Source organism: Scyliorhinus torazame, chromosome 1, assembly GCF_047496885.1.
Source record: "Scyliorhinus torazame isolate Kashiwa2021f chromosome 1, sScyTor2.1, whole genome shotgun sequence".
Lineage (NCBI taxonomy): Eukaryota > Metazoa > Chordata > Chondrichthyes > Carcharhiniformes > Scyliorhinidae > Scyliorhinus > Scyliorhinus torazame.
In genome coordinates, this window is record NC_092707.1 from 330,694,027 (window position 1) to 330,715,694 (window position 21,668).

General features: G+C 53.2%; 1 protein-coding gene across 1 annotated transcript in view; it reads left to right on the forward strand.

Moving 5' to 3' along the window:
* The window catches only part of vash2 (vasohibin 2), a 233,509-nt gene that overhangs the window by 69,237 nt on the left and 142,604 nt on the right, over positions 1–21,668 (forward strand). The window contains exon 4 of the mRNA XM_072508879.1: positions 15,540–15,614. Within this exon, the coding sequence (XP_072364980.1) occupies positions 15,540–15,614 (75 nt within the window). The remainder of the gene's footprint in view (positions 1–15,539; positions 15,615–21,668) is intronic.

Genomic DNA, 21,668 nt, shown 5'->3' on the forward strand with positions numbered 1-21,668 from the left:
GGTTTCTTTTTGTATTCCAATGCCTCCCAATTGTGATTACCAAGGCCTTTTTAAAGAGGGTAAGCAGGAGCATTATGGGATTTGTGTGGGCGAGCACGACCCCGAGGGTAAAGAGGAGGTTCCTGGAGGGTAGTAGAGATAGAGGAGGGCTGGCGTTGCCGAATCTGAGTGGCTACTACTGGGCAGCCAACGTGGCGATGATCTGTAAGTGGGTGATGGAGGGAGAGGGGGCAGCATGGAAGAGGTTGGAGATGGCGTCCTGCAAAGGAACGAGCCTGGGGGCGCTGGTGACGGCACCGCTGCCGCTCTCGCCGACAAGGTACACCACGAGCCCGGTGGTGGCAGCAACGCTAAAGATCTGGGGGCAGTGGAGACGGCATAGGGGCGCAATGGGAGCCTCGGTGTGGTCCCCGATCAGGGATAACCATCGGTTTGTCCCAGGAAGGATGGACGGGGGTTTCAGAGCTGGCATCGGGCAGGGATTAGAAGAATGGGGGACCTGTTCATCGATGGGACGTTTGTGAGTTTAGGGGCGCTGGAGGAGAAATTTGGACTACCCCCGGGAAATGCCTTCAGGTACATGCAAGTGAGGGCGTTTGTGAGGTGGCAGGTGAGGGAATTCCCGCTGCTCCTGGCACAGGGGATTCAAGACAGGGTGATTTTGGGCGTATGGGTCGGAGAGGGCAAGGTGTCGGCGATATACCAGGAGATGAAATAAGAGGGGGAGGCTTTGGTAGAGGGGCTGAAGGGTAAATGGGAAGAGGAGCTGGGGGAGGAGATTGAGGAGGGGTTATGGGCTGATGCCCTAAGTAGGGTTAATTCCTCTTCCTCGTGTGCCAGGCTTAGCCTGATACAATTTAAGGTGGTTCATAGAGCGCATATGATGGGGGCGAGGCTGAGTAGGTTCTTTGGGGTGGAGGACAGATGTGGGAGGTGCTCAGGAAGCCCGGCGAACCATGTCCATATGTTTTGGTCATGCCCGGCACTGGAGGGGTTCTGGAGGGGAGTGGCGGGAGCAATATCTCAGGTGGTGAAAGTCCGGGTCAAGCCAAGCTGGGGACTAGCAATATTTGGAGTAGCGGACGAGCCGGGAATGCAGGAGGCGAAAGAGGCTGGCATTCTGGCCTTTGCGTCCCTGGTAGCCCGGCGAAGGATCTTGTTCGTGTGGAAAGATGCGAAGCCCCCCAGTGTGGAAGCCTGGATAAATGATATGGCAGGGTTTCTCAGGTTGGAAAGGATAAAGTTTGCCTTGAGAGGGTCTGTGCAGGGGTTCTCCAGGCGGTGGCAACCGTTCCTCAACTATCTCGCGGAGCGTTAGATGGAGTTCGGCCGACAGTAGCAGCAACCCGGGGGGGGGGGGGGGGGAGGAGGAGGAGGAGGAGGGGGGGGAAGAGGAGGGGGGGGGACATCTCTTTCTGTGGGGGAGGGGAAGAGGGAGGGATAGGGAAGGGGGGTTCTTCGGGGGGGCATCTGAGCAAGAAAAACATAAACGATCTGGAAAACTGATATGTACGGGAGGAATCCAATGTACAAAGTTCTGTATCATATTGACTTGCCATGTTTATGTCTTGCTATGCAAGTTTTTTCTTCTTTTTTGTTACGGGGCGGGGGGGGGGGGGGTTTGTTTATATGGTTGAAAATTGTGTTAAAAATTCTTAATAAACATATTTTTAAAAATGGCACCCCGATCTCTGCATAGTTGGTGTTGCCGGCTCTATCAGGTCCATCCGACCAGAATGGTGGCGAAAACCATCTCCATAATCTTTGTGCACAGAGTGCCAGAGAATATGGAGAGAAAGCTCAGCTGTGCAGTTGGAGGGCTGGACGCCGGTTTTCTCGCCCAACCAGCACTCTGTGCACAGAGTGCAAAATTCTACCCATTGGTTGCCATGGGAAAATCCGATTTGCTTAATATTGTTTCCTTTAAAGTTGCACTTTTCAGGAATGCAAGTACACATTTAGGCAACGACTTGCTATAATGCATACCCTGATGATAAACAATGATTTTTTGTCGCAATTGAATCTTTAACTTCTTTTGTTAGAAATATCATGTGCAAGGAGTTAAAAGCTGAGGCCACAGGTTGAAAAGCCCTCAGGCCAGAGCACAGACAGGATGACCACAGTACTGTCCATGATATTGATTAGATCACCCTCAGCCTTCTAAATCCGGGGAATACAAGACACATTAATAATTTAACGCATTAAATTCCAATGTTATTCTTGTGTAAATTTAATATAGTATACTGACCAAGGCTTTGTCCAGCTGAAACATTCCTCTCCTTTATACTCCAGGCTCCATGTGAAAAAAAGCCAACATTCCCATTCACCTTTGAGGCAGTGTTTTTTTTGTTCCTGTAAACTGGCTTTCAAAGAAATTGCGTCCAAACTGCTATAAAAAGGAATGGTGACTGGAGATTTACTTGTAGCTTTCTGGGACACTATAAGGCATCATTCCTTATCTCTGCACTGTGAGTAGACTGAGTTGTAATTACACTGCAATGCAGTCCTGGGTCTTTTGTGTTTGGAGTAGATATTGCAGTGTTCAATACTGCATCAGTACTCAGTCACTTGGAGAAGCACCATGTGATGAATGACCATCTCTCACTACAGCTAGCTGATTCAAATCTTATACATCTTCTGCTTTGCAACTGAAAGCTGAGTGGACTGCAAGGATTTTCTTTTCACCTTCACAGCACCAACATGGAAAATCGCATTATGTTCCGACTCTCATCTATTTTTAACTAATTTTTTTAATTCTGGTTTTGGTACCTGTAATGACTTCATGGTACAGGTTGCTGCAGGCCCTATGTGAGTCTGTCACAGTCGATATTGATTTTACAAGCACAACGCCACAAATTTTCTCTCGCCCTCAGCTATACATTGAGGTTAACAGGGGAGCCAAAAAGCTGCAGTGCAAAGGTGGTGACCTAAAGCTTTGCCCAAGAAACTCAAGTGGTCGAACAATCTAAATGGCACTCCAGCGAGAAGTCAGCATCTGAAATTCTGTCAAACCTCCTGGGAGGGTGAAGAATTCTGCATCGGGATTGTGAACAATCTGTGCTGTATTTCACAGATGTTCCTTTAACAACTGTTCCCTTAAGATCATATTGAAGGGAATTCATTAGACACATCAATGATATCCTTCGAGCACAGAGATTGCAACGTGAACCCAGTCACTTGGAGTCCATGGTAATCGGATGGATCTTTATACAGTAGTTGAGTTATATTTCTAGTCGTAAGACATGTAAAATAAAAACAGAGGGCAAAATTCTACCAAAATTTGTCAGAGTGTCAGACCTGACTGGAAACCAACATGTATCTCTCCAGATGCACAGTCAACTTTTCAGACCAGATTTTCTGGCACAGTGCACAAAAAGTCTGGGGGTGTGGTTTACGCTGCCACTCTGGCAGGGCGGGGCCTAATGGAGCCGGCAAAGCCAGCCCCACAGAGATCAAAGATGGCGCCCCGATCAGCGCTGAAAATGAACCCCCCCCCCCCCCCACCTCCGCAACAGACACGGAGGATCATTCAACCATCATCGGGGTGCCTGCCCCCCCACCCACCATCACGGAGGTATTAGGGGCCTCTCCTCGCCCCCACCCACCGCTCCTCCCACACAGGTATTAGGGGCTCTAACCCTTCAAAGGCATCAGCCCTTCCCGCCAAGTTACCACTGCCAGGTTAGCACTGCCAAGAAGTAGTACCAGCCCATGCCAGGCACTGCCTGGGCATGTTCCTCCCATCCCGCACCGGCGGCTATACTTACCATGGCGCCCCTGGCAGGTTCCCTTGGACTGATTCCCGTATTTTAATATAGCTGTTGTGGCATCATGTTGGCGAGGTACGAATATTAAGTCAGGGTGGATCATATGACTGTGAAGTCATTTAATTAGATGAATCTCCCCTGCATCTTTTCCAGTGCAATCACTTCCTATAGTGTGGCGACCAGAACTGCACACAGTACTCTAGCTAACAGGCATTTTATACAACTCCATCATAACTTCTGCTATTTTATTCTGTGCTTCGGCAAATAAAGGCAAGTGTCCCATATACCTTCTTAACCACCTTATCTACCTGTCGTGCTACTTTCAGGGATCTTTGGAATACACTCGAAGATCCTTCTGGTCCTCTGTGTTTCCTATCGTCCTCCCGTTCATTGTGTGTTCCCTTGCCTTGTTAGTTCTCCTACAATGTATCACCTCATACTTTTCAGGGTTTCAATTCCATTTGCCACTGTTCTGCTCACCTGACCAGCCTGTCTATATCGCCCTGTAATCTGAGGCTTTCCTCCTCGTTATTTACCACACCACCAATTTTTGTTTTATCTGCGAGCCTACTGATCATACATCCTACGTTCCCATCTAGATCATTAATATACACAACAAGGGACCCAACACCGATCCGTGTGGAACACCACTGGGCACAGTCTTCCAATCATAAAAACAACTTCCGACCATCACTCTCAGCCTCAAGGCAATGGGCCAAGTGCTGGCAAATGGGATTCGGTAGGTAGGTCAGGTGTTTTTCATACTTGGTGCGGACTCGATGGGCCGAAGGGCCTTTTCTGCACTGTATTTTCTGTGATTCTGTGCCTTTGCAACTAAGCCAATTTTGGATTCAATTTGCCAAATTTCCCTGGATCCCATGGACTCTTACATTCTTGACCATTCTTGCATGTGAAACCTTTTCAAAAGCCTTACTGAAGTTCATGTAGACTGCATCAACTGCACTACTCTCAATTGCACACCCAGTCATCGCCTCGAAAAATTCAATCAAATTTTTTAGACATTTGGGTGGCACAGTGGTTAGCACTGCTGCCTCACAGCACCAGGGACCAAGGTTCAATTCCGGCCTTGGGTAACTGTCTCTGAGTTTGAACGTTCTCCCCGTGTCTCCATGGGTTTCCTCCGGATGCTCCGGTTTCTTCCCACAGTCCAAAGATGTGCAGGTTAGGTGGATTGGCCATACTAAATTGCCCCTTAGTGTTCAAAAAAGATGTGTAGATTAGGTTAAGGGATTATTGGGATAGGGCAGGGAAGCAAATTTGGGTGCAATACTCTTTCAGAGGGTCGGTGCGGATGCAATGGGGCAAATGGCCTCCTTCTACATTGTATGATCTATGATCTCCCCTTGACAAAGCCATGTTGATTGTCCTCGATTGATCCTAGCCTCAGATCAATTCTGTCCCTCAGAACCTTTTCCAATAATTTCTCTCCCACTCCTTTAATTACCTGTTTTTCCCCATTTCCCTTCTTGAATTACAATATTTGGACTCTTTCCACCACTTTTTGTTTTTATTTCAGATTCCCAGCATCTGCAGTATTTTGCTTTAATCTAAGACCATTGTCTTGTTTCTTATCTGACATCCAAGGTGAGGTCATCATCTCATCCAAGCTTGGGTACAAATGTAACAAAGTATCCATTTTAAAGGATGGCGTGCTATTTCTCAATGATATATCAGACTCGTGTATCTAATTTTATTCGGGGACGATATTGTATTCTATGACCTGGCTCTTATTTTTCAGTATACCTGTCTGGATTCCACCCCACTAGAGTTATTGCAGCATTTCTATTGATCGAAACTGGGATAGGGGGCGAAATTCTCCGTTATCGGCGGAAAGTCCGCCGATCGGCGCAAAAAATGGCGCAAATCCGACTTGCGTCACGTCGGAAAAATGGGTCGATAGTCTCCAGCCCGAAATGGGCTAGCAGTGACGTAACGGGATCCGCGCTTGCGCAGTGGTTCACGCCGTGCAGCGTCATACGCGCTGCACGGCGTGACGGCTCATAAGGCCGCGCTGCTCCCCCCACCGGACCGGAACACCCGACCGCAACACCCGACTGGATGGCTGGCCGTCGCTCAGCCCCGAGGTTCGAGTCACGCGATGTAGAGGCGCTCCTGGACGCGGTGGAGCAGAGGAGGGCCGCCCTGTATCCCGGGCACGGCCGCAGAGTTGCCCCACGCCACAGCAGGCGTCTGTGAAGGGAAGTGGCAGAGGCCGTCACCGCTGTGGCCCTGACACCACAGACAGGCACCCAGTGCCACAAGAAGGTGAACGACCTCGTCAGAGCAGGCAGGGTGAGCCTCCCCCATATCCCCCCCTCCCCCATATCCCCCATATCCCCATATCCCCCCTCCCCCATATCCCCCCCCCATATCCCCCCATATCCCACATATCCCCCCTCCCCCATATCCCCCATATCCCCCTCCCCCATATCCCCCCTCCCCCATATCCCCCCTCCCCCATATCCCCCATATCCCCCCTCCCCATATCCCCCTCCCCATATCCCCCTCCCCCATATCCCCCCCTCCCCATATCCCCCCTCCCCATATTCCCCCTCCCCATATCCCCCCACCCCCATATCCCCCTCCCCCATATCCCCCTCCCCCATATCCCCCATATCCCCCCTCCCCATATCCCCCCTCCCCCATATCCCCCTTCCCCCATGTCCCCCATATCCCCCCTCCCCCATATCCCCCTCCCCATATCCCCCCTCCCCATATCCCCCCTCCCCATATCCCCCCTCTCCCATATCCCCCCTCCCCATATCCCCCCTCCCCATATCCCCCGTATCCCCCCTCCCCATATCCCACCTCCCCATATCCCCTCCCCCATATCCCCCCTCCCCCATATCCCCCATACCCCCCTCCCCCATATCCCCCCTCCCCATATCCCCATATCCCCCCTCCCCCATATCCCCCTCCCCCATATCCCCCCTCCCCATATCCCCCCTCCCCCATATCCCCCTCCCCATATCCCCCCTCCCCCATATCCCCCATATCCCCCCTCCCCCATATCCCCCCTCCCCCATATCCCCCTCCCCATATCCCCCCTCCCCATATCCCCCCTCCCCCATATCCCCCTCCCCCATATCGCCCCTCCCCCATATCCCCCCTCCCCATATCCCCCCCTCCCCATATCCCCATATCCCCCCTCCCCCATATGCCCCCCTCCCCCATATCCCCCATATCCCCCCTCCCCCATATCCCCCCTCCCCCATATCCCCCCTCCCCCATATCCCCAAGTGAATCCAGCTCTAACCTTAACCTCTGCAATGCACGCGCAACCGATGGCGTGCATTCATATACCTGCCTAACACTGTTGCCTTTTACCCCTGCCCCCCCCCCCACAGGAGAAGCGCGCACACAACAATAGGGAGCATGTGAGGACTGGAGGAGGGCCCGCTGATGAGAGGCCACTGACCGTACACGAGGAAAGGGCCCTGGAACTGGCTGGCGGACCTGAGGACCGGGAGGTTGCTGATGCAGAGGTCGGGGGCGTACGAGCAAGTGAGCCACCGACAGCCCGTCCCCATATCCCCCCTCTCCTATATCCCCCTCCCCCGTATCACCTGATCACTGCCTGATGTCTAACCATGCATGCATCATTGTGTATCGCAGGACCAAACGTCCAGGCACCCATCCCCGCAGATGCAGACCGCCCGCAGGATGCCCCTCGGAGACCACAGGAGACGGAGAGACCCGCACCCTCCAGCATGCGATGCCCGCAGGATGCCACTCGGAGACCACGGGAGACGGAGAGACCCGGACCCTCCAGCATGCGACGCCCGCAGGATGCCCCTCGGAGACCACGGGAGACGGAGAGACCCGGACCCTCCAGCATGCGACGCCCGCAGGATGCCCCTCGGAGACCACGGGAGACGGAGAGACCCGGACCTCCAGCATGCGACGCCCGCAGGATGCCCCTCGCACACCACGGGAGACGGAGAGACCTGGAGCAACAGGGAGACGACACCCCCGTCACGTGCGGGAGCGACCACCCAGCGACGAGGGGGGCAGCCACAGGCCCCCGTCACATCCGAGCCAGGACACCACTACCCAGGACACCACTACCCAGGACACCACTACCCAGGACACCACTACCCAGGACACCCCTACCCGGGACAGCACTACCCAGGAAGACGAAATACCGGACAGTGACTCAAAGTGGATGGGTGGAGACGAACCCCTACCCCAAAGTGCCATGGACTCAGAGTGGGACGAAGAGCACGACACAACGCCACTGCTGTCACCAACACCCTCCACCATCGCAGAAACACTCACCACGGTTGGGCACTTTAGTGATGAGGCGTCTGGTACACTCACTGGTGCGCACAACACAGCCGTCCCGGTACAGCAGGTGGAGGTAGGAGCAGCAGAGGGACCGGGCGGTCGGAGGGCAGCCCAGCCCAAGCGAACATCTGCCGCCCAGATGGATCCCGGGTTCCTGCAGTTACCACACCCACACATAGATCCGATGCAACCACCGACCCGGAGACGAGCGAAGAGGGTGACGGGCGGCTTGCCCGTGGACGGCTTGGACGGGAGGAGTCCACCCGCATCCAGGAGCTGGGAGTTGTGCCGGTCATGCGTGCCACCCAGGCCGACACCGCACGGGTGGCGTCCGCGGTGGAGGCAATGGGTGCGACGGTGTCAGACATGGGGAACGGTTTGCGAGGCCTGGGGCCTTCCGTGCAGGCGGCGTCTGTGGCCCAGGAAATGGCTGCCCTCTCACAGGAGGCCATGAGCCAGTGCCAGCGCCAGATGGCAGAGGCGCTCAACGCCATAGCCCAGTCTCAGCAGGCCATGGCCCAGTCTCTGCAGGCCATGGCCCAGTCTCAGCAGGCCATGGCCCAGTCTCTGCAGGCCATCGCTGAGGGCATCGGCGCCAGTGGCCATGTGCGAGCCGGCGTCGCACTGTCACAGACAGGGTTTGCCAACCCCCTGGGCTCCATGGCTGCAAACCTGCAGACCCCTGTCGATACCAGCACGGGCCTCCAGGACTGGCAGCGCCAGATGTCGGGGGGGCGTCGGATGGCCAGTCCGTTCGCATCCCCCCACCCATGTAGAGGCCTGGGGGCCATCGGGCACCCCGAGGGAGGAGGAGGTGGTGTGGTCCGTCCCGGCTCCCTCTGTAGGGGAGGTCCCGGTACAACCGCGACACCTCGGACTCCCCCCCCCTTCCGTCCCAGGTGCATCGGGTGGGCAATGGGCAGGACAGGCTGGCAGCTCGCCATCCCAGTCGCCCGGGCCGCAGACTGGCCCATCTAGGCCAGGACGCCCCAGGAAACGGCCGCCAAAGGGATCCAGTGTCAGAGGGCAGGAATCACAGGAGTCCACCTCCAGTTCTGCTGTACCGACTGGGGAACCACGTAGACGTAGTCAAAGGGCCCGTAAGGCCAAACAATTAGACACTGAGTACGTTGGCACGGGTGCAGGGCACAGATGTGTTTTAGGGGCTAGGGCACGTGCATGAACTCCTTTGGTTATTAAAGTCAATGTTACACCTACCGAAGCTGCCTTTGTGCTCTGTCCAAAGTGTGCGGGGGTGTCATGTACGTTGAGCGCAAGTGTGTGTGTGAGGGGTGGTCTTACCTCAGCCCCAGGTGAGTCTGCCCCCTTCCCCCTGGGCCGCCATCAACATCCCCCGGGCAGAGGACGGGACCGTGTGCTGCAGTGTCACAGCCGCATGCAGGGATGGTCCGGGTGGATGGTGGTACTGTGGCCATGGGTCAGACATAGTCCAACGATGTAGAGCCAGGAGCTCATTGCAGGGCGGTTTGTCATCATCCTCCATGGCCTGCGATAGACACGCGTCCACCCGCAACTGTGAGCCCGGCCCGTTGTGCCGCAGGTGGATCGGCAATGGGGGGGGTGGTGGTGTGCATGTGGGTGGGGTGGGTGGGGTTGGGGAGGGGGGTGAGGGTGCTGGGTGGGTGGATGGGTGGGGGGTGTGGGTGGTCGGCTGTTGCCATGGTGTACGGTCTGTGGCCATACTACCCGATTCACACGCCCATCGAGTCAGTGAAGCGGGCGTCTATCAGTCTGTCCCATGCCCGCTGGGCCAGCCGGTAACGGTGGACAGCCACCCGCCTGTGTCTACCCCGTCTGCCCTGACCATTGCCCCCAACCCCCTCATCTGGGGAGGACTGGGCCTCTTCCTGCTGCTCCTCCACTCCGCCCACCTCTGCCTGCGGCACATCGCCCCTCTGCTGGGCTATGTTGTGCAGGACGCAGCACACCACAATGATGCGGCCGACCCTATCTGACCGATACTGGAGGGCGCCCCCAGAGAGGTCCAGGCACCTGAAACGCATCTTCAGCACGCCAAAGCACCTCTCGATCACTCCCCTTGTCGCTACATGGGCATCATTGTAGCGGTTCTCCGCCTCATTGCGTGGCCTCCGTATAGGCATCATCAGCCACGATCGCAATGGGTAGCCCCTGTCGCCCAGCAACCAGCCCCTCAGCCGGGGATGGCGTCCCTCGTACATGCCGGGGATGGATGACCGCGACAACACGAATGAGTCGTGTAAACTGCCTGGGTGACGGGCGCAGACGTGCAGGATCATCATGCGGTGGTCGCAGACCACCTGTACGTTCATCGAATAGGTCCCCTTCCTATTAGTGAACACGGCCCTGTTATCTGCAGGTGGCCGCACGGCGACGTGCATCCCATCGATCGCGCCCTGGACCATGGGGAACCCGGCCACGGCAGAGAAACCCACGGCCCGGGCATCTTGGCTGGCCAGGTCCACGGGGAAGCGGATGTAGCGGTGCGCCATGGCATATAGGGCATCTGTCACTGCCCGGATGCACCGGTGCACCGATGTCTGCGATATGCCGGACAGGTCCCCACTCGGTGCCTGGAATGACCCCGTTGCATAAAAGTTCAGGGCCACCGTAACCTTGACGGACACGGGGAGAGGGTGTCCCCCGCCAGTGCCACGCGGTGACAGGTGTGCCAGCAGGTGGCAGATGTGTGCCACGGTTTCCCGGCTCATCCGGAGTCTCCTCCTGCATTCCCGGTCCGTGAGGTCCTGGTATGACTGCCGGGGCCGGTACACATGGGGCGCCCTCGGGTGCCTCCGTTGCCGTGGGGCCGCGACGTCCTCCTCCCCCTCCTCGTCCTGTCGGTCAGGTGTCCCTCCAGCCTGGGCGGCTGCCGCCTGCCCCTCTGCGGCAGCCTGCGCCGCCTCTCTGGCACGCTCCTCCTCCTCCTCCTCCACCTCCTCATCCAGGGCAACATAGACATGAGCGGCTGCCACCACGGCGGCCAACATCGCTGGATGATCTGAAAACATGACGGCCTGGTGGGGGGGGGAGGGGAACGACGACATGTCATCATTGCCCATATCCCCTCCTCCCCCCAGCCAGGTGGCATGGACCGCATGGGTCAAACTGTTGGAGGCTGGCACCTGGCCAGGTGGACCAACTCACTTGCCCTCCCATCCCCCTCCTCGGCACGGACCCCCCCTCAACCTCCACCCCAGCACGGACCCCCCCCCCCAACCTCCACCCCAGCACGGACCCCCCCCCCAACCTCCACCCCGGCACGGACCCCCCCCCAACCTCCGCCCAAGCACGGCCCCCCCCCAACCTCACCCCGGCACGGCACGGACCCCCCCCCAACCTCTATCCCGGCACGGACCCCACCCCCCCCCCAACCTCCACCCCAGCACGGACCCCCCCCCCCTCCCAACCTCCACCCCAGCACGGACCCCCCCCCAACCTCACCCCGGCACGGACCCCCCCCCCAACCTCACCCCGGCACGGACCCCCCCCCAACCTCCACCCCAGCACGGAACCCCCCCCAACCTCACCCCGGCACGGACCCCCCCCCCCAACCTCCACCCCAGCACGGACCCCCCCAACCTCCACCCCGGCACGACACGGACCCCCCCCAACCTCCACCCCGGCACGGACCCCCCCCCAACCTCCACCCCAGCATGGACCCCCCCCAACCTCACCCCGGCACGGACCCCCCCCCAACCTCCACCCCAGCACGGACCCCCCCCCAACCTCCACCCCGGCACGGCACAGACCCCCCCCAACCTCCACCCCGGCACGGACCCCCCATCCACCTCCCCGGCACGGACCCCCTCCCGGCACTCCCCCGGAGCCCAGCCTACTCTAACCAAACCCCCCCCCCCCCACCCCCGGCCGCACACACACACACACAACCCGAGACACACCTCTCCTCACGCATTCAGACTGCGGCCACGCCATTGCCTGCCCAGAGCCAACCCCCCAGGCCGTCACTCACCTCCACGCTGGTCGGCGTGAGCCTGGAGCACCGGGTCACGCCGATGAAAAGGAGGTTTGATTCACGTCGACGTGAACGGTCATCACGTCGACGGGACTTCGGTCCATCCGGAAGGGAGAATATCGGCAGGCCGAAAATCGGCTGCCTTGCGCAGACCCGTGACATTCTCCGCGGCAGCGGCGACATTAACGCCCCGCCGACTTTTCTCCCTTCGGAGACTTCGGCAACCGGCGGGGGCGGGATTCAGGGCGGCCAACGGCCATTCTCCGACCCTCTAGGGGGGCGGAGAATGACGCCCCGGGTTTCATTCAGTCTTTTTGTGCAGTGACTGATTGTAAAGGGGAAAATACCAAGGCAATTGAAACAGAGGAACTTCATTTTTACACTCCAAAGTGATGCCACTGGACACAAAAAGTGCAAGACCTTGCATTCTCCTCACATAAACTGGAAAACGTGGAAGCTTCAACTCTCTAAGGTCACCTGACTGTTAAGGCTAATTCCTGATTGGTGTAAGAAAAAGAGTCTGAGGCCTGATTGGCCAAAAGGAAGCCGCTTTTCCAGTCTTACAAAACCAGGAAGTTTCCAGAGCTGAGGAATAATGGGCTTTTGGCATAAATGCTGTAGAGTTTATGAAACAGTCAAGTGTAAAAACGTGACTCATATACCCACCCAGGCTACTGTTTTATAAGAACATTTTTTCTTGGAAGATGCTTCACAGGAATGCCTTAAAAGCAAAACCTGACACGAAACCACAGAAGGAAATATTGGAGAAGGTGACCAAAATGTTGACCAAAGACGCAGATTTTAAGGAGCATCTTGAAGAAGTAAAGAAAGAGAGAGAAGGGGGAATTCCAGAGCTTAAGATCTTGACAGCTGACAGCAAGAGGGGGGAGGGAAAATTTACCTCCGTCACAATTACACCGGACATCATTGTACCTTTGATAAAAGCAGTTTCAGTATTGGCAATTACACTGAAGGGATTCAAACATGGAGTTCTGGGAAAGAGAGACACACATTTGGGAAGCGGCAATATATTGAAAGATTTTGGCGAGGTAAGGGGAATGTGATGGTAGTTGCAGTTGGAATGGTAGTTTGCAAGATCGGTGGGGTCAAGGTGGAGAGGTGATGGCAGCAGATTTGAAGGAAAGTGGAGCTGTATCTGAAGAGAGGACCGTTAATGATGCCAGTTAACACGGGAGCTGGGAATGGAAGTTGGATGCTGAGCAGTTTAGTGGTAGCACAGTGGTTAGCACAATTGCTTCACAGCTCCAGGGTCCCAGGTTCGATTCCCGGCTTGGGTCACTGTCTGTGTGGAGCCTGCACATCCTCCCCATGTCTGCGTGGGTTTCCTCCGGATGCTCCGGTTTCCTCCCACAGTCCAAAGATGTGCAGATTAGGTGGATTGGCCATGCTAAATTGCCCTTAGTGTCCAAAAAGGTTAGTTGGGGTTACTGGGTTACAGGGATAGGGTGGAGATGTGGGTTTAGTGGGATGATCTTTCCAAGGGCCGGTGCAGACTCTATGTTCCGAATGGCCTCCTTCTGCACTGTAAATTCTATGATTTGAAAAAGGATATAATTGCGTTAGAAGCAATTCAAAGAAGGTTCAGTCGACTCATACCTCTTCAATGGGTTTGTTTTATGAAGAAAGGTTGACCAGGTTGAGTCCATACTCACTGACGTTTAGAAGAAGTATGCCAAACATATAAGATCCTGGGGCAACTTGATAGGATGGAGAGTGCTACACTTGTGTGGTAGACTAGACACAGTTTATGGATACGTTGTCTTTCTTTCAAGGTAGAGGGTGGGATTCTCCGGCCGTGCCTGCCCGGCGACCGGAAATTCCCGCCCAATATCAATGGACCTTTACATATCCACGTCCCGCCCATGGCGATCTTGCGGCGGCGGAGCGGAAGAATCCAGCCCAGATTTCTTTTCTCTCAGAGGATTGATCATCTGGAATTCCCTTTCTGAGAAGGCAGTGGAGGCTGAGTCATTGAAATTATTCAATGCTGTGTTAGATCGATTCGTGATTGACAAGGGAGTCAATGATGATGGGGGAGAATCAGGAAAGTCAGGGCCACAACCAGACCAGTCAAGATCTGATTGAATGGTGGAGCAGACTACGGGGCTGAGTGGCCCACTGCTCCTAAGTCCTACGTTCCTATTTTCCAGGATAATATTGAAATAGTGAGCAGTTTTGTCAGGTGAGAGCATGACCCAGTGGTTCTTTATGTGGTCCAGCCAGGTCTTTGATCATTAACTCTTGTTCATGTAAATAGAATCCCAACACTGTTATTGTTAGAATGTTACATTCAGGTCTTTGTTCAGCTGGTTCCAGCCTGGCTTGGTTATTCCCTTGACTCTTAACTGGACAAAAAGATAACTGCGGACTGACACATGTATTACTGAAATTATATTCACAACAGTGTGTATCTGGCGGCCTTACTTTAGTAGGTCAGTAATCTTATGACTCAGCACAAGTTTCAGTTATAGATTCATATAAATCATTTAAAAATAGGACCTGAGCTGTGCTGCTATTGTTCTATTGGATATATAATGATTTCCAATCTGATTTATCTCCAGGTACACAGAAATAGATCAGAGAAACAGCCCATTCAGTACAACCGGTCTGTGTCGGTGTTTGCCTTGCACTTGAGCAAATAATTAAGCACATTTGCCTACCCTGTTCTCTAGACCTTTTTCTCCACCCACCTATCCAACCTAATCTCGAATGTTGACACAGGCATCACGTTCCTTGCCGACCTGCCGACAAACATTGGCTGGTCTGGCACCCATTTTCCAACCCACCTGATTTAATGGCAAGAAAAATTGAACAAAGTTTTAAATGAGCACATATTTGTCAGCATCGGTCTATTGTTGCGATCTCAATTCTGGAGTCTGAAGGTTCTAGCCCCACTCCAAAACTTGAGCACAATTTCTGGGCCACTGCTCTGTGCATTGCTTTGAGAACACTGGATTGTTCAAGGCACTGCTATCTTCTGGATGAAATGTTGAACTGAGGCTCCATCTGCCTGTTTGGTTTGACAGAAGCGATCTATCAGCACAGTTTGAAGAGGAGCCCTGTTCAACATTTATGTCTCATAAAGTGAGATTAACTGGGCATTTATCATGATGCTGTTTGGGGAATCTTGCTGTGTACAAATTGGGTGGAAACAAGAGTAACAAATTTCCTGTAAAACATCCTGCTGATGGGAAAGGTGCTGTATAAATGCAAGTTTTTCTTTCTGTGTAATTCGTAACAGTGCAGAAATAGTAGGCATTGCTTTCCGTTACCAGTTACTCTTGAACATCCAGCTTGCTGTTTTGTGCAAGCACAGCTAGTTTTAGTTTTTTGCAGAGAATGGAGAAAATGTCAAAGCTGCAGATCTGTGATGCCTCGTTTCCTTTTTTTTTGCTGCTCATTTGAAGCATTTGTTTTTAAAAAATTTTTGCTGTCATTAATTATCTTCCTATTCCTGTACTCCTCAGGTTAATGGACACAGCCAGAGAAATGACTCGCGAATCATTGCCAATTAAATGCCTTGAAGCTGTGATTCTTGGAATGTATCCTTATTTTACGGGTTTATGTAGTTTTTGTGAGTCATTTTGTGAACTAAAGACTCATTAATCGGGATAATCCATGTGCTGGGTCTATAAAAATTGACATTAAACTAGAAGGAAGGTCATGTCAGGCAGTCCTGTTGCTAGGAGACCAAAGGTGAATTCCAACGCAGGAAACCAGGAAAATGAAATCTTTACGCAAGAGTTCATTTTGTTCCATCGATTATCATCAAGTCGTTTAAATTAGGTCAACTGCCAGCTACTTAGAAAAGCAGGATAGATTGCAGTTTAACTCTTGGCAGGTTTTATTTAACTGTCTGAGCATAAAAGGCAGGAAAGAACAAGATTCAATATTCACAAAAAATTGACATGTATAACCGAGACAATGTTGGATATTTAACATTTCTTTTGACCTTTTGACTTCCTCAAAATAAAATCCATTACTTTCCATCCACATTTCCTCAGCTGATTTATGAATTGAGCTTTCCAATTCTTCATTGAGAAGTAAGGCATTTTGTCACCATTTTCTTGAGTAGATAGAGGACAAGTACTTTGAACACAATTACAATGTGAGGTAAAGTCGCCATAGCCCCAGATGATCATAGGCTGCTCTCCCCTTTTAGGAGGAGAGTTGACTCGTGGTGGTTTAACCTGAGGGTCACCACACCTCAGGCGAGGGGCAAGGTTGAGAGGCAGGGCCTTCATGAATAACCTCAGCCGGTACGGGAATTGAAGCAATTCTGCATTGAGCAAGATTATAATATCATACTTATCTGTTTGATCACCATTCTTCGGAAGTGAGCTTCAAAATTTTACAACTAAACCATTTACAACTGTAGAGGTGAACAAGGTATCACACATTATGATTTACTTAATAAGCTACTGGTGACCAAACAAAGAATTTTAGGTACTGAGACCAATAATGTGGATCAACACAAAACCGGTGAAACGTGGTAATATTATTCACCATTTCATTCTGTCCCATTTGCAGTACTCGCTGAGAAAGTTTTTTTCCATTGCAACCTCCAGTTACAAAATTGTGAGATAATTGAGCCAAGATATTTGAGTCCCCTTACGGGTGCTGTCTCTGTGATCAGCTGAGGCGTGTGTGTGTTGGAGTGCTTGAAGAAACCACAGGATCTGGACTTCACTGAGCACTGCATGTTTCATCCATTGAGCTTTATGTGTTCGGACATGATTTGACAGCATTTTCTTAAAGATCATTTTTAACCTCTGCAGCATTGAAAGCCAAGGTCAATTGGTTTGGTCATTGTTTTTGCTATACTCCTGATGTTCATTGGTTCTGATGCTTACCGGATATTGTAAGGTAGGAGTAAGATTTGTCTTATCTCTCGCTCATAGATAAGTCTGGTGTGATTGAATGTAAAGCAAAGTTTATTTCTTAAAAACACATTTTGGTACATTCACACAAAATTAACTGGAAAGTGCTTTTTCCCGTGTCTCTCGAAATGTCCTCAAGCACCAAGTAGAAACAAAAACTTCAAGATAAAAGTGACTTCAGATTTACAAAATTAAAAGTAATTTCAACAAAGGTCTTTAAAAGTAATGGGCAGAATTCTCCCCGCCACGCCGGGTGGGAGAATTGCCTGGGCGCCGCGCGTGTCCCGCCACGCCGCCCCGACGCCCGCACGCGATTCTCCCACCCCCTCCAAACCGGCGTGGCAAGAATCACGGCTGGATGCTGGGAGAATCGCCGCTTGCCGTTGGTAACGGGCGAGCGGTGATTCTCCGGCCCGGATGGGCCGAGCGGCCTGCCCAATACGACAGGTTCCCACCGGCGCCATCCACACCTGGCCGCTGCCGGCGGGAACAGCGCGGGAACCCTGGGGGGGGGGGGCGGCCTGTGGGGGGGTGAGGGGGGGTCCTGCACCGGGGGGGGTGCTCAAAAGGGGTCTGGCCTGCGATCGGTGCCCACCGATCGGCGGGCCGACCTCTCTGAAGGAGGACCTCCTTTCCTCTGCTGCCCTGCAAGATCCATCCAACATCTTCTTGCGGGGCGGCCTCGGGGAGGACGGCAACCGCGCATGCGCAGGTTGGCGCCGGCCATCCCGCGCATGCGCGGGTGGCGTCTTTTATGTGGCGCCGGCTGCGTCATTTACGCGGCGCTGTTTTTACACGGCGCCAATGCCCGGTGCGCGTAAATGACGCGACACCGCTCCTAGCCCCCCGGGGGCGGGAGATTAGGGGGCTGGGAGCGGGCTCTGACGTGGGAGTGAAACACTCCGGTTTTCATTCCGGCGTCGGCACTTAGACTCCCGATGGGAGAATTACGCCCAATGTTTATTCTCCGACAGCTATAATTTTCTCTGCAAATCAGTTAGATGGATCACGGGCGAAATTCTCCCCCAACGGCGGGATGCCCGCCGACTGGCGCCAAAGCCGGCGCCAATCAGACGGGCATCGCGCCGGCAAAAAGGTGCGGAAGTCTCCGCATCTTTGGCGGCCTAGCCCCAACATTGAGGGGCTAGGCCGACCTCGGAGGGATTTCCGCCCCGCCAGCTGGCGGAAATGGCGTTTGTTGCCCCGCCAGCTGGCGTGGAAATGCAGCGCAAGCGCGGGAGCGTCAGCGGCCGCTGTCAGTTTCCCAGCGCATGCGCGGGAGCGTCAGCGGCCACTGTCAGTTTCCCAGCGCATGCGCGGGAGCGTCAGCGGCCACTGTCAGTTTCCCGCGCATGCGCAGTGGGGAGAGTCTCTTCCGCCTCCGCCATGGTGGAGGCCGTAGCGGAGGCGGAAGGGAAAGAGTGCCCCCACGGCACAGGCCCGCCCACGGATCGGTGGGCCCCGATCGCGGGCCAGGCCACCGTGGGGGCACCCCCCGGGGTCAGATCGCCCCGCGCCCCCCCCCCCCCAGGACCCCGGAGCACGCCCACGCCGCCTGGTCCCGCCGGTAAATACCAGGTTTGATTTACGTCGGCGGGACAGGCAATTCCTGGGCGGGACTTCGGCCCATCCGGGCCGGAGAATCCAGCGGGGGGTCCCGCCAACCGGCGCAGCCGGATTCCCGCCCCCACCCAATCTCCGGGAGCGGAGACTTCGGCGGGGGCGGGATTCACGGCGGCCAACGGACATTCTCCGACCCGGCGGGGGGTCGGAGAATGACGCCCCTCATTCTTAAGGGAATCCTGGGGCGAAATTCTCCGGAAACGGCGCGATGTCCGCCGACTGGCGCCCAAAACGGCGCAAATCAGTTGGGCATCGCGCCGTTTTGGCCCAGCGGGGGGTCGGAGAATCTCGCCCCAGATCTGGGGCGAAATTCTCCTACCCGCCCCGCCACATTTCTGCCCCAACTGGCCGGCGGGAGTCTCCGTAACACCGGCCGGTCAACGGGGTTTCCCATTGTGGGGCAGCCCCACGCCGTCGGGAAACCCCCAGGCGCCGGCAAAACGGAGACTTCCGCCAGCGGAGAATGACGCCCCAGGGTTTAGCCCCTTACTTAGTTTCATTGATCCTAATTCTCAGCTGAGACCCCCTTGATTTGTTCAGGAAAGTGTCAGTCACTTAACAGGCGATTGGTTAATTATACATTAATCAATTACTCCAAATTAATTAACCATCCCATGACTTTTGTCCCACGTTCAAACTCCCTATGTCACATCTTATCTCAGCTACGATATTGTTTCAAGCTTGTTGAATGTACCTTCCATATCATATCATATCAGAACTTGTAGAACATTATTCGTAACATTTGAGACAGTCATGGACAGTATTCAAACAATTATAACTTACTCATATTTCTACAAATTTAGTAGTTTTCAAGAATAATTTTAGCTAATATTTTAAAGGACCCCCCTCTATAATTGTTGAATCCAACAGTAGGTATTAAGAATATTCACTGCTGATGTGTAACTTCACACACCCTGAGGCCTGCTGGGAATCTGGAGTGTGAGCCCAGTGGCATTTCCAGGAATTTCTGCCGACTAAAATGAGTTGTAGCTATGTAATCCCAGCATTTGAAACTCAGTGCCAGATTTGAAATTAACAACATCTAGTGTGCCGATTAAAACTTTCACAGAAGGAAGAAGTTCCTGATCAAAATGGGAATTAATCACACTGTCTTTTCAGCTGTGGGACATGGGGCAGTTGTGGTGGTTGGAGGGCAATCATCTCAGGCCCAGGACATCCCTGCTGGAGTTTCTCAGGGTTGTGTCCAAGGCCCAAGCATCTTCAGCTGCTTCAATAGCCTTCCTTCCATTATGAGATTAGAAGTGAGGATGTTCGCTGATGACTGCACAATGTTCAGCAGCATTCGTGACTCCTCAGATACTGACACAGTCCATATCAAAATGCAGCAAGACCTGGACAATCTCCAGGCTTGGGCTGACAGTGGCAAGTAATATTCGCACCATAAAAGTGCCAGGCAATAGCCATCTATAATAATAATCTTTATTAGTTGTAGTGATGTCATGGTTGTGTTGTAATTCACCGACTGGCCACTAGGAGTCTCAATAGTATATAAGCGAATGTTAGAGTCAGGTGACCTCAGACTGATGAGGGAGCTAGGACAGAGATAGTGGCTTGTGCCTGTTCATGCTGAGATTCATCTTTTGTTTGTATATATTTGGCCCACAGTTAATGTTAATGTTCTTGTCGGATGGCTTGATTTATATTACAAGAACACTTGTAGCTAAAGAACAACAAAGAACAAAGAAATGTACAGCACAGGAACAGGCCCTTCGGCCCTCCAAGCCCGTGCCGACCATACTGCCCGACTAAACTACAATCTTCTACACTTCCTGGGTCCGTATCCTTCTATTCCCATCCTATTCATATATTTGTCAAGATGCCCCTTAAATGTCCCTATCGTCCCTGCTTCCACTACCTCCTCCGGTAGTGAGTTCCAGGCACCCACTACCCTCTGCGTAAAAAACTTGCCTCGTACATCTACTCTAAACCTTGCCCCTCTCACCTTAAACCTATGCCCCCTAGTAATTGACCCCTCTACCCTCGGGAAAAGCCTCTGACTATCCACTCTGTCTATGCCCCTCATAATTTTGTATACCTCTATCAGGTCGCCCCTCAACCTCCTTCGTTCCAGTGAGAACAAACCGAGTTTATTCAATCGCTCCTCATAGCTTATGCCCTCCATACCAGGCAACATTCTGGTAAATCTCTTCTGCACCCTCTCTAAAGCCTCCACGTCCTTCTGGTAGTGTGGCGACCAGAATTGAACACTATACTCCAAGTGTGGCCTAACTAAGGTTCTATACAGCTGCAACATGACTTGCCAATTCTTATACTCAATGCCCCGGCCAATGAAGGCAAGCATGCCGTATGCCTTCTTGACTACCTTCTCCACCTGTGTTGCCCCTTTCAATGACCTGTGGACCTGTACTCCTAGATCTCTTTGACTTTCAATACTCTTGAGGGTTCTACCATTCACTGTATATTCCCTTCCTGCATTAGCCCTTCCAAAATGCATTAAAGCTATAAAGGATTTATTAACATTAACTGTGGGTCAAATATATAAAAACACCAATTGAATAACAGTATAAACATGCTCAAGCCACTATCTCTGATCTAGCTCCCTCATCAGTCTGAGGTCACCTGACTCTAACATTCACTTATATACTAATGAGACTCCTAGTGGTCAGTCAGTGAATTATAACACAACCATGATGTCACTACATTAGTGTTACAAGTAGGCTTATATTAGGAGGAGTATAAGGGTATACCCCCCACTTGCCTGGTTGAGTGCAGCTCCAACAACACTCAAGAAACTTGATACCATCCAGGACAAAGAGCCCTGCTTGATTGCTCCCCATTCCACAGACATTCAATCCTTCCTCCACTGACAAACAGTGGCAGCCATGAGTGCCATCTACAAGATGCACTTCAGTCACTCACCAAGGTTCCTTAGACAGCACCTTCCAAACCCATGAAGCCTACCATCTAGAAGGACAAGAGCAGCAGATACCTGGGAACCCCACCACCTGGAGGTTCCCCTCCAAATCACTCATCATCCTGACTTGGAAATATATCACCGTTCCTTCACTGTCGCTAGGTCAAAATCTTGGAATTTCCTCCCCAACAGCACAG